The following is a 12,021-nucleotide window of genomic DNA, read 5'->3' on the forward strand; positions in this document are numbered from 1 at the left end:
GAACTCTGAAATCGAGTTATCATAGGCATACTCATATGCCAAATCCTTAAAATAAAAATTCCATAAATATCATTAAACACAAACCAACATCCAAAACTATACACATTTTTAATACAACATAGATAATTTACACATTAACTGTTTACAATTAACAACATGTGTTCTTCTTCAGGCATTTGACAGTTCTGGTTGTTTACATTTAAATGTCAAAGCAAATGTAATATTTAATTTCTGACAACAGCTGGAGTTTCAAAACAATGTTTGTTTCCCATGTTAATCTTATGGAGAAATACGAAACTTTAAAGGGCCCCAGGGCCTCACTCTCTAATTATTTACCTAAAAAGAAAGTTTCCTGCACAACTTCACGTTACGCTCTTTCCAATGACACCAAAAACAGGTCAATCGGTTCAGTAGTTTCGGAGGAGTAATTGTCACAAAAATCCTGCTTGCGTATTAAATAAGTATATATAGATTATAACATATCAATTGCACAAATTAATAACAGTCGAGTAATTTTAAAAATCTGTTTATTATTTATTTAAAAATCACCTGTACTTATTGTTTATACAACATTGAAATTAACAAAGAACCTAACTGAAAAGAAACTAAGCTCAACCATAGATAAAACATACTGCTCAACACTCAAGCTATAACACTGAAAGTAAACAAATGTTCATTTTCAAATGAGAGCACATTTTGTGCTTTCTGGTTTTGTCACAACACTGCAATCGAATACGGACGATTTTGTGCTCGGTTTGATAGAGGTCAAAATCCCATAGGCCTTCTCTAGCTGGGCAACGACGGTTTCTAGATCCTGGCGCTTCTCCACGAAATCCTGCGATTCCTTCATCAGGCTGTCAGTGTTGCTGTACAGTCGATATATCAACTCGCTGTGGAGACGCTCGACCACAAAGTTGACAATTGAATGCATGATGATCTTCGGAACTGTGTCTTGAACAGTGACCTGGACGATAGAAAAATAGCTTTTAATCAATTTTTGAATTAGTTCATAATCCCGATTTTCTTTCGAGATTTCTTCTTTTTTCTCACAACTTTCCGAGGTTTCTGTAAAACTGTGCGCCGAGAGTTTTACCGTGGGTTTGCGTGCGATGCAGTTCTCGTCTTCAAAATCTGTTGACACTTTCACACTCACACGGTTAGTGAAAAAGTGCGGATGTCTTGTGTTAATGTAGGCTAACTGGACGTCTATGAAGCTGTCTACCATTTGATTAGCGATGGGAAGTCGGCTGCGAAGAAGTTCAGCGACGACACGGATGACTTCTCTCTGCAGTGTTGGGTATCTCTCGAGTCCGATCAAAGGATCATAGGCGCAAGTCTGGACGATTCTACTAAGCTCTTCATTGACAAGGTCGACACATCTAAGACAAGGTGGGCGAAAACGTTGGATCTGTCGCTTGACTAACAGCTCGAACGCCACCTCAGGAACAAACAACCCGGGACTCGCACCTGATGCATTCTGGGTAGCGGTCAAGATGGCTTCTTTAGACAACCCAGATAGTGCGTCTATCGTCTGCAGGGCTTTGGCGAGACTCTCTTGAAACACGTAATTGATTCTTGCCCCTCCAGACAGCTCAGTGGTCTGAATGTTCTCCGTGTCACCTTTGATGATGGAACAATACGTTTTTGAAAATTTCGACATGATGTCAATCAACAACGAAGGCTTGTCTAAACTCACATCCCCCAAAGCTCTGAGTTCTTCTTGTTTCTTTGACAACTTTTCTTTGACGTTATCTTTTAGTTTCGGTAAACAACTTTTTATGTGTTCGGTTAAGATTTTCTGAACAGTCTTCGTCAAGTAGGGGATACCCTGGGTACGTGCAATCGATTTGTACTGATTGTTGAAAAAATCTGCTTCTTCTTTCAACGCCTTTTTCATGGGTTTGTTCTCCATTATGTCTCGTTGTGATCGGTTGACGACGCCGATTATGCCCAGTTTGACCGGTATGATCTTCCCAGACAGGATGTCCCACGCGTCTGTGCCTTCGTCCATGAGGTCTAGCTTGGTGATGACCGCCAGAGTCCTCTCACCTTCAGGATCCACATCGCGAGCCAACGCTAGACTCTCGCTCGTCGTCAGGTCCGCATTTGCTGGAGTCACTGCTAGGATGATACTATTTGGGTTTCTAATGTATTCAAGCACCATGTCCCTGGTTTGTTTTTCAATATCTTCTGGCTGGTCACCGACAGGTATTTTCGTCAACCCGGGAAGATCAACCAATGTGAGATTTAAGTAGGAATTTGAGTAAACTTTTAGTGTGATTGGAACATGACAAATCCCTTTATTACTACCGGCGAGCTTGACGGTCTGCTCTTGTATTTCTTTAGAAATCAGGTCGAAGTCTGTGAAGACTTTTGTCTGGTCGTGTTGGAAGATGGCATACTCCTCAACGACATCATTGGACGAGTGTACAAGCTGCAGGACAAGAGGACATCTAGTGACGACCCCGACTCCTCTGGGTAGGAAGGACTTTCCCACTAGATGTTCCAGGACGGAGCTCTTCCCTGCACTCTGAGAGCCTACCACGACCACCTGCGGCAGGTCGACGACTTGACCACTGACCAGAAACACGTCCTGTAGCTGGTTCACGATCTCCACTAGTTCGTCCATTATGACTACTTAAATCTATTTTAAGTGTTAAAAATGTCCCAACCGTTTACTTACAAACGCAGAACAAGATTGTAAACAGTATAATTTTGTTTTACTCAACAATAAGGTGTCATGTGTTCTTCGTTTCTGTTTACTAAGTTTTGTTAATATAAATTCTTTGTAGTTAGTTAGAGACAGGATTAGAAGAAAGGCATAATAAATATATATTGCAAGTATAATCGCATAATCAATGCTTACTATGTTGGTACAATTCATTGAATAGAGATAAGGTTATATATCACTAACGTTATATCACAAACGTTATTAATAATTTGTGTCGTAAATTAACTATAGCACTTTTGTATAGTGCAATAAACCATTTTCCGTTTTGGATAATTCCAAGAATGTCAATATTTTAATAAGATTCGGTGTATTTTACATGTAATTTGTTACTTCCCAACCCATAGTAAATTTTGAATCTCGTTTTTCGTGTCTAGTTCATGTCCGGTGACACTAATCGCTAGTGTCGACAAAATGTTGTTTCTATCATTAATTTCACGATTTGTGTATTAATGCTTTGTTATACAACTAGGAGACGATCGAGTTATTTTTTTTATTAGATCGTTTTATTTGGTTAAACGAGGTTTTAAATGTCTAAAATAACAAGAAACAAATTGTAAACAAAACACGACCTCTACAGTGCACCGGATAGAACTAACAATAAAAATTGGCTTCACCTGTTTCATAAGTCTAAGAAAACTACTAAGTGGGTATGTTATGTTTTATCTATGTTTGTACCTAGAACGGTCCAACGGTCTTATAAACTTGTATATTTGTCGGAAATTTGTGACGCTGAGCCTGTATCTAGCAAAATTGCAAATCATTAATGGATTTTGCGAAATTCACAGTAAAAAATGTGTAGATTTTACTGTTCTGGTGAAAGAATTTAGGACCGTTTCTGCTGTCAGTTCAATCCTGAAAAAAAATATTATCTTTTTGATGCCTCAAAAATGCTCCAACTACCCTGATACTGGTTATTTTGGACAATTAATAAATGGCCCTGGTTAAAGAACCGGATTATCTTAGTCATTTATAAAAGCTTCATACAGCAGCTTGGTAAACCACACTCACTTTCCTCTCAAATTCAGGTATTTTACCTATAGGCTACACCTCATAGCTGTACCCCCATCCCAAAAGTGCGCTTCATCCAAAAACCACAGTTCCTTGCGTGTGCTGAACAAATGCTTGTAAAATAAACGAATAGCAGAAAATAAAATACTCAACCCTGATCTTTTATCACCCAGACCTTTTGACACCAACAGTTTACTGAAAGTGAAAACAAGAGTCCGCACGGAGGACACTGACCGTCATAGTTTCTGTCCGAGATGACTGGTGATATGGGGCGACTGAAGAAAGTAGTCAAGGTCCGAGGAAAGCTTGCGAGATCGTGGATTTCACATCTCCACACATGGACCACTCCTCGTATGGAAGTGGAAGTCGTCTGCACTGCTGTCGAAGTATCATGCTACACGTGCCGAATATGCATAATAGCCCAAAAAGAGCTGTAGCTCCTAAAAATTTGGGGAAAGCTGGAAATCGTTTTAATCTGATGTGGAGTTTAATCTGTTCCTAAATAAGTTAAAAATGAGTTTGCGAAAGATTCTGAAGTGAGCCAAGTGTATGGGAGGCAAAAACTAGGCCGATTTTGCTCATCTTTTAGTTTTTCGCTTATTACTAACAAACAGTGGATCCCACAAAAAGTGTTAGGGTAATTTTCTAAAGAACATTAAATTCCGAGTCAAATGACGTTAAAATAATTAAAATCGGTTCAGTCGTTCTGCTACAACTAATCATGTCGTCAGGTCGTCAATGTTCAGTAATATTTACCCACCTGGCGGAACATGCTGTAATCATCAAGAATATGATGACAAGGAGAATAATAAAATTACTGAAATTAACATTTTTGACTTAATTATGATCTCCTAAGCAGATTAAACTAAAATATTTCTAGCTTTCCCCCAATGTTTAGGAACACGTTCAATTTGCCTAGGATATAGATTATGTTTACCACGGATATGTTCACCAACAGAAACGGTATGACTCGTAAGCATATACAAATGACGTAACTGGTCTGACTACTATCCTATTTGGACGTTTTTGACAGCTTAATTTAAGTAATACCTTTGACTATTAATATGATCCATACCGCGCTTAAGAGTTTTGATTTCCATTGTCAAGTTAGATGGTTTGGTGTGTCGTATTCACACTATCAATCAATTATTCTTTATGAAAAACACAAAACTTGATCCAGAACCAAACCATCTAAAAGCTACTGACATTTTCTCGAGTACCACAATACCATTCATTGACTATATGTAGCAGCTACGTGTTCGCCCGGCATTACAGGCAAAACACTTATATTTGCGCATATCTTCGTTATCAAAGACCTAGTTGCAGTTCCTGTTCCGCCAAGACCCGTTATTTCCGCTGTAAGTTTGTAACAGGTTCGTTGAAACTGGTTTGCGATTGTTGTAATCACACATAAGTGCGCTCCCGTTACTGTCGCCACACGTTATGAAGGATATGAGTCTTACCTTGTCTACCTTCAACACATAATGATTGCCGTTATCTGGAAGACATTTCCCGATAGTTCCCATTGTTCGATTTAACATGTAGAAATAATTAGTATACAGATAACTACAGACAAATTGTTAAACATGGACGCTGTTAAAAGGTTTTGTAGAAATTCTTGATGACTGTGGGATTTCTTTTTCACTCATTGCAATATTTGTGATAGTATATAAAAGAGTATTTGTGTTTTAAATAAATAAGCACTGCAGTTTGGTCTGTCTCATTAAAATAGCGTTCAACCAAAAGGTGAAATCATAAAAAATCCTACCCAAAACAAATTTAATAAAACCACTATATGCCATATGTACCAGTATACATGTTAGGTGTACTACTTGAACTAAGTTATTATAAAACCAAAGAATAAAATATGAAAGATGTAGTAGTTGCGTGAGAAAATATTGTGAGAACAATTTTTACCAAGTAATTACCATTGCTAATTACTCAACGCGGAAAATAAAAACAGTTTCTAATACAAACGCATCAAAATGTGCGTAATTATCAAATTAGAGGCCACTCGAATTGAAATGTTGACTAATGTATATAGGGTAGTCAGCAAGGGTAGTTTCCTGTAATCCCAATACGACTTAAAACATAAAAACGTTTTACAGCATCGCATTTTACATAAAACACGCTGTTAAAAATATGAATGCAAAGACAGAAGTAAAACGCATTATTATGTAGATATCGGCTTTACACAGTCTCCGTTTCCATTCAGGGCCGGATTTCCCAATAGGCCCGGTAGGCCCGGGCCTATGGGCGCAAGGTCCCAGAGGGCGCACGACCGAGAGGATTTTTTTATATCTAAAAATGAAAATAAATAGTCTTAGTTGATAAAAAAAAACTGCCTGTTTAAGCGTTATGATTCTGAGGTTCATAAGAAGAAATAATTGTTAGGAATTTTAAACTATTTTTCGGAACTACGCATCAATTTCGTTACAAAATTGGTAGCGAACACCGGTTATACGGGAGTAGGCTGTAGGGATGTTGACGTTGACGAGCGCCCTGCCCTAGCGGTACGCATCGTATTGCCACTGCACTGCCACTATGCTGGCTCGGGCTCGGTACTATCTGATCAGAGTGATTTGGGGGGCATGCGTGGTAGACATTGTTACCACCCTCACTTCACAAAACAAAAGTTATTAACTAATAAAAATATATAATACGGTGTGATGAATATCAAATCAACAATGAATTTACCTTTAAAATTTACGAAAAAATATTAATTTCAGTTTGCATTAGATTTTAGAAAAATGCAATACCCTTCAAAGCACCATTAATGCTGTAATTTTCTCCTCAGACCTAAGAATCGGTATTGTTGGCCGGAATATTGCTCTGTTTTGCTTTGGAAATATAACCTAGATCATTGAATAGTCAAAGCCTAGATGCAGTACAACCATAGGTTAAATGTAACTCACTCAAGTCGACTTCTTATGACATTGTTAATTCAAAATTTGTCAATGTCTAGTTTATGTTGGTGACACTTGATGTTAGTTATCACGTAATTTTGTTTCTATTATTTTTGGTTTAGTTCTATGATGTGGGTTTTAATTTATTTTAATATAAACAGGAGACGACCAATTTTTAATGATTAGATTGTTGTTTTTTTTATAAACTAGGTTTAAATATAGATAAAACATACTCCTTAAATAAAAAGAATTGTTTTCAGCTAGGCTAATCCAAAACGATGACAAATCTACTAAAGGAGTATGTTTAATCTATGGTATCACGTACTGTATGGAGTTCATGTTTTGACCCTGAATTGGAATCAATGGCCATGTTTTTTTTTTGCATGAATGCTCGGTGAGTTGAGTTGTTTTGTTTCAGTTCAGTCCCACGGCGGCCACGGCCACAAACGTGAGCATTTAGTAAAGGCATAAATTTGTTAAAAGTGTTTAAGACGGCATTTTGTTAATGCTAAACAAGTCAATTCTTAAAAAAAAAACTTGCAATGCAACGATTCCGACGAAGAGTGATACTCAAGCAATTAACTTAAGCCTATAGTCGTGATATAGTTTTTAATAAAGGTTTGAAAGAAAGTAACTGGGACCAGACTAGGGGGCGGAAAATTGTTTTGGGCCTAGGGGCGCAAAAATGCTAAATCCGGCCCTGTTTCCATTGTCAACTTTGTAAACATGTCCACGCATCCCAACTGTGAAGTATATTGTTGTGTCCAAAACAACATTCTTTAGCTAACTTGGTGTTTTTAAATTGATATGATATTACGCGATATGGCATTAGGCATTATCTTTCACAACTACATTCAAACCCTGTGTCTGTAATATTATCAGTCCGTGTGTAATTATTATGTTTTGTAAGTAGGTATACTGAAGAATATTTTAATTTACATCACAGTTTCAAGAACTTGAATTATATTAGTTTATCTTCGTTGTTATAGCCTGTAGTTCTTCAAGGACACGGACATCTTACCAGTCTGTAGCTAGAGGCGACAGCAAAGGTAATCTAAGGCTAGGATTATACTAGGACGCTGGCGTCCGAGAGGCCAGCGTCTGGGACGCTAGCGGGGCATTAAATCAAATGGGCGCGATTATACTATGGATGCTAGCGTCGGATGCTAAAAAAAGGCCACCGGACGCTCGAAGCTATTACCGTAGGTGGCATGGTAAGACCTAGGCCGGGACCGAATTACTTTTTCATTTTGATGTCCCCAGAGGCCAAAAACACCATCGATTCGTATAGATTTAAATATTATATATATATATGTCTGTAAACGCGATAACTGGAGTAACTTTTGTCATATTTTGAAGAAATTTTGTTTTAAGGTGAAGGGTGGGATAAACTTGAATGAGTTCGCGAACCAGCATGAACAGACCTTGGGAACGGGGTTTTATGTGCTAAAAAAGGGGGTTTGTCATTTTTGACCCATAAAACTGAAAAATTCCCAATTTCTCTCTAGACAATTTTAATGAGCTTAAAAACAAATAATTTAGTATATTTAAGTGTTTTTGTACTGTTATTAGTTATGGAGAAAATTAAAAAAGAGTATATTAAAAATTGTCATGTTATTCTTATAGAAAATGTTGTTAAGTGTTGGAATTTGCTTGTGTATGGATATATTTTAATTAAACTTGGCCAATTTGTTTTATACTAAGCTACTAATACAGTATTTTACAAAAAAAAAAAAAAAAAAAAAAAAAAACACACACTTTATTAGCCCCCTTAAAGCATCAACCATCACCTTGGTACTCGTTAAACCTAATGTTATTTAAATATATATAAATAAAAAGTGACTAAACATTGAAATAAAATGGCAGTCCGAGAGGCTAGCATCCCAACACAAATCACGTCATTTTTCGGCTCGAGTTGGGACGCTAGCCTCTCGGACGCCAGCATCCCGGACGCCAGCGTCCTAGTATAATCCTAGCCTAATATGTACTGAAAATTTTGTACACAATTTTCATGGTACTTTACTACAACATTAGCGTAAAATAAATATGCATTATTTTGTCTTCACCTTAAAATGCATACCGTGTTGACAAGATGAGCAAAATTATCAAAAGGTTAAGGATTGATATGTTGCTGTCACTAATTGTATATTTATTTAGCGAAAGACTAATGTTTCCAACTAACATTTGAGGCTTGCATTAAAACAGTGACGACCATAAATTGCTTACTTTTAAATGCGTTAGGTTGTCACAAAAATCCTCATTTACGATAAATTGTTTGGTGTGAATTATATATAACAAAACAGTGTAGAAGGGTGACTTAAAGGGGCGGTGGGATGAGATTCGTGAGAGATACTTACCTCAAAGAAATATGTAAACCAAATATTTAAACAAACGAGTCCCTGAAATATAAATGCTTATGTGTTTTCCACTTATAAGTTCTGTGTAAAACTATACTTGCCGTTTTTTAAAAACATTTTGTTTTTGTATAATATCTAACTATGCATTCTAAAAAGATCCAAAAATTTAATCACTTTCTCAATACTCTGTCTAAACTTTAACACTTTTCGTCGTCATAAATTGTATGAAAAAAATATTTGCGTTTTTGATTCAGGGGTAACGTGCTTCCCCCTTGTTAATTGTTTACAAAGAGGACAGTTTGCACACCTTTGGTGACCTAGGAAAAAATTGTAGACACTCCGATCTTAAAAACACTTTACCAAACAGAAAACACCCACCCTTTACACTTCCACATTTCCATTTGCTGTCAACTACTCAAACAATTGCCAATACTCACAGCCTCTGCTATCTTCAGCATGCCGGGCACAGTCCGGAAGTATCCATAGTTGATGGTTATCCAGGAGAACAGTGAGTCCGTTGTGGACTCTGGCTTGGACTCCGAGGGAGGTATGTGTACCACGGTCTCCGGCATTGCTACGACGAGACACACACGATGGTCACTGACAGACTGACTCGGCACTCGCCCCTCCACAGGTCTGACGTTTCTAAGTGAAAATATAAATATCGCGGACGAGTGTTGGTGTTCCAGTATTTAGAACACGTCTCGGAATTTCGTTGTGACTAGAGGCTAAAACAATACTCTGGTGTTGGTCGTAAATCGGATTGTAGGTTTTTGTTTCAATCATCAGTCCCCATGCTTTTCTTATGGTGGATATTTTACGATATCTCGTTTTCTGGTAACTTTATGGGAATTCTGATATTTTCCCCGAGTCCCTGGGGTCAAGACCTTTAATTTAAAACATCTCCCACTTTTCTGAGACTTATCAGACGTCCACAATTTTCTGGTAAAGATTTTGTCTTTCAGAATTTTATTTAAGGATTAATATTCGGCCGGTGCATTTTCAATATTGCTTACGAAATATATAGTTATGTTTGGCTCAGTTGGTATAGTACCACGGCCAAGGCAACGATGTCGAGGGTTCGTATGCTGGTACTTGTTATTACGGTATATACTTTTTATTAATACAGTTTACCTTTGTACTATACTGGCTCACCCCACCCCTTAATTGCTTTGCTGGATACGTTCCACGCACAAGCCCAAGGCATATGTGGACAGGCAAATACAAGGTTAAAATAGGTAACCAACCTCTTTTTCAATAAAAAAAAAACTATTAAAATAAATTCGGTATTTTAATGCTGTATGCATATAAATCTCATTCTACGTAGGTAGTTTTGAAACTTAGAGAGTACTAGTGTATTCGTATTGGGTAAAATAGTTCTTAAATAAGAATCATAGCTAACAACTGATTGATTTATTACTTGACACAGTATATGGATGTTTCCAATCGTTTTATAAAACCATTGAATACATCGTTTAATCACTTCTAAAACAATTACAATACCTGTCATAATGTTTAACTAAACCATTTCACAAATGATTTTAAAATAATGTTATTCATTAAAAAAAATAGTAATTTTAAAAATATTTCAGTTGATTATGAAAATGATTTAAAAATGTGTTTTTCTTCACAAAACCATATTATTTAGAAAATTAAAGAGGAAATAATATTTAAATCTTTTATAAATCATTTTCCTTCTAAGATTCTTTAGATAATCATTTTAAAACGTTATGCATGCTACTTGGGTTGTTGTGCAATCACTAATAATTTTAACTCAGTATTTAACCTTCTTATCAGGTAACGGTATAGTAGATGATTTTAGTAATTTTAATTGACGTCCAAGCTCAGATTGATATCAGTGATGTCATGCCATCCAAGTGTGAAGTGGAAATAACAATTTCGGCAATGCAAACACAGCCAAAGCTTATATGTTCTGGGCAGCTTATTCTGAGTCAGGAAACATGCGAAAAAACGTAAGATTTATTTTGAATTTCCTATTTAATAACTTTTTTCCCATCCTTTTGCTTAAGTGGATACGAGAAAGGATTTTCTTGAACAACAAAACATCATAAAACAACGGTTTTTTAAATTCAAAATCCTTATACATTATCTACTACAGCTGGTTACCAGCTTTCCTTTATCATGGTAATCGATAAAGAAACAGCTGCTCTTTGTTGGTAACAAACACTTTTTAGGACAATAATTAACAGCATTTGTATTCTGTATGCGTGCTGTTCTACGTTTAAGCATACACTAACCAACAAGAGCGCAAACAGTTGATCTTTGTGCTAAGCTGATGCTCGGCAGCCCCACAATCCCTCGTAAGGCGTAGGGGTTGGCGATCCCATCGCCCGGTGGCTTGTCCATCGCAACCAGCCTCCCTGTCTCCCTACCCCTCATCTGAGCAGGGGCTGTACTATTAATCCATGTTTCTTCAACTTCCTAACACATGGATTAACTTTCTCACCTATCCATCTTCCATTACATTTCTGCTCCCTTTTCCTTAGCTGTTTCAGGTCAACCATAGGTGTCATGTAGACCGTGCAGAGGGGTGGCTGGTACTTAGAGGACTTTTGAGTGTCACAAACAGAACCTGCAGGACAGCAGGCAATCTCCTACAGAAGAAGCCTTGCCCAGTCAGGCGGAGCTCTGTGTGCACCGACTTCCAGACCTAGGGGGTCTGGCTTATCGTGGGAACAGTATGGAGCAACAAGGGCATGGTCAGAAAAAAAGACGAGGGGTGTTGAATCAATTCAAATATATTTTAAATTTAAACCAGCAATAAAACTTGGTGTAATTAAACTATTTGTGTTAATAGTATCAACTGGTTTGCCAATCCAGAATAATTTAACGTAACCAGTTGGTTACATTTTGGATTTGTATGTGGATTGACTTTGTGTGGGCCTTATGTTTAGAAACAGCGTTCAAACCTTTGGTTGCGTGATCAATAAATTGGTTTTTATTTTAATTATAAATATAATTTTATTTTAATGAGTTGTGTTCGTATGGTTTTTGTGTA

At 37.1% G+C, this 12,021-nt stretch overlaps 2 protein-coding genes across 2 annotated transcripts in view; both read right to left on the minus strand.

The window, feature by feature from the left end:
- LOC128992078 (uncharacterized) overlaps positions 1 to 9,606 on the minus strand; it is a 53,157-nt gene extending 43,551 nt beyond the window's left edge. Inside the window, exon 1 of the mRNA XM_054415482.1 lies at positions 9,440 to 9,606. Within this exon, the coding sequence (XP_054271457.1) occupies positions 9,440 to 9,574 (135 nt within the window). The 5' untranslated portion in view covers positions 9,575 to 9,606. The remainder of the gene's footprint in view (positions 1 to 9,439) is intronic.
- Positions 640 to 2,694, minus strand: LOC128992073 (dynamin-1-like protein). The gene has a single exon (XM_054415469.1). The coding sequence runs from the start codon at positions 2,627 to 2,629 to the stop codon at positions 680 to 682; it is 1,950 nt and encodes a 649-aa protein (XP_054271444.1). The 5' UTR covers positions 2,630 to 2,694; the 3' UTR covers positions 640 to 679.
- Positions 9,607 to 12,021: the final 2,415 nt, after the last annotated feature.

Source organism: Macrosteles quadrilineatus, unplaced genomic scaffold (assembly GCF_028750875.1).
Source record: "Macrosteles quadrilineatus isolate MER2022 unplaced genomic scaffold, UCM_ALF_1.0 Scaffold_1__1_contigs__length_201487025, whole genome shotgun sequence".
NCBI classification, from domain to species: Eukaryota; Metazoa; Arthropoda; class Insecta; order Hemiptera; family Cicadellidae; genus Macrosteles; species Macrosteles quadrilineatus.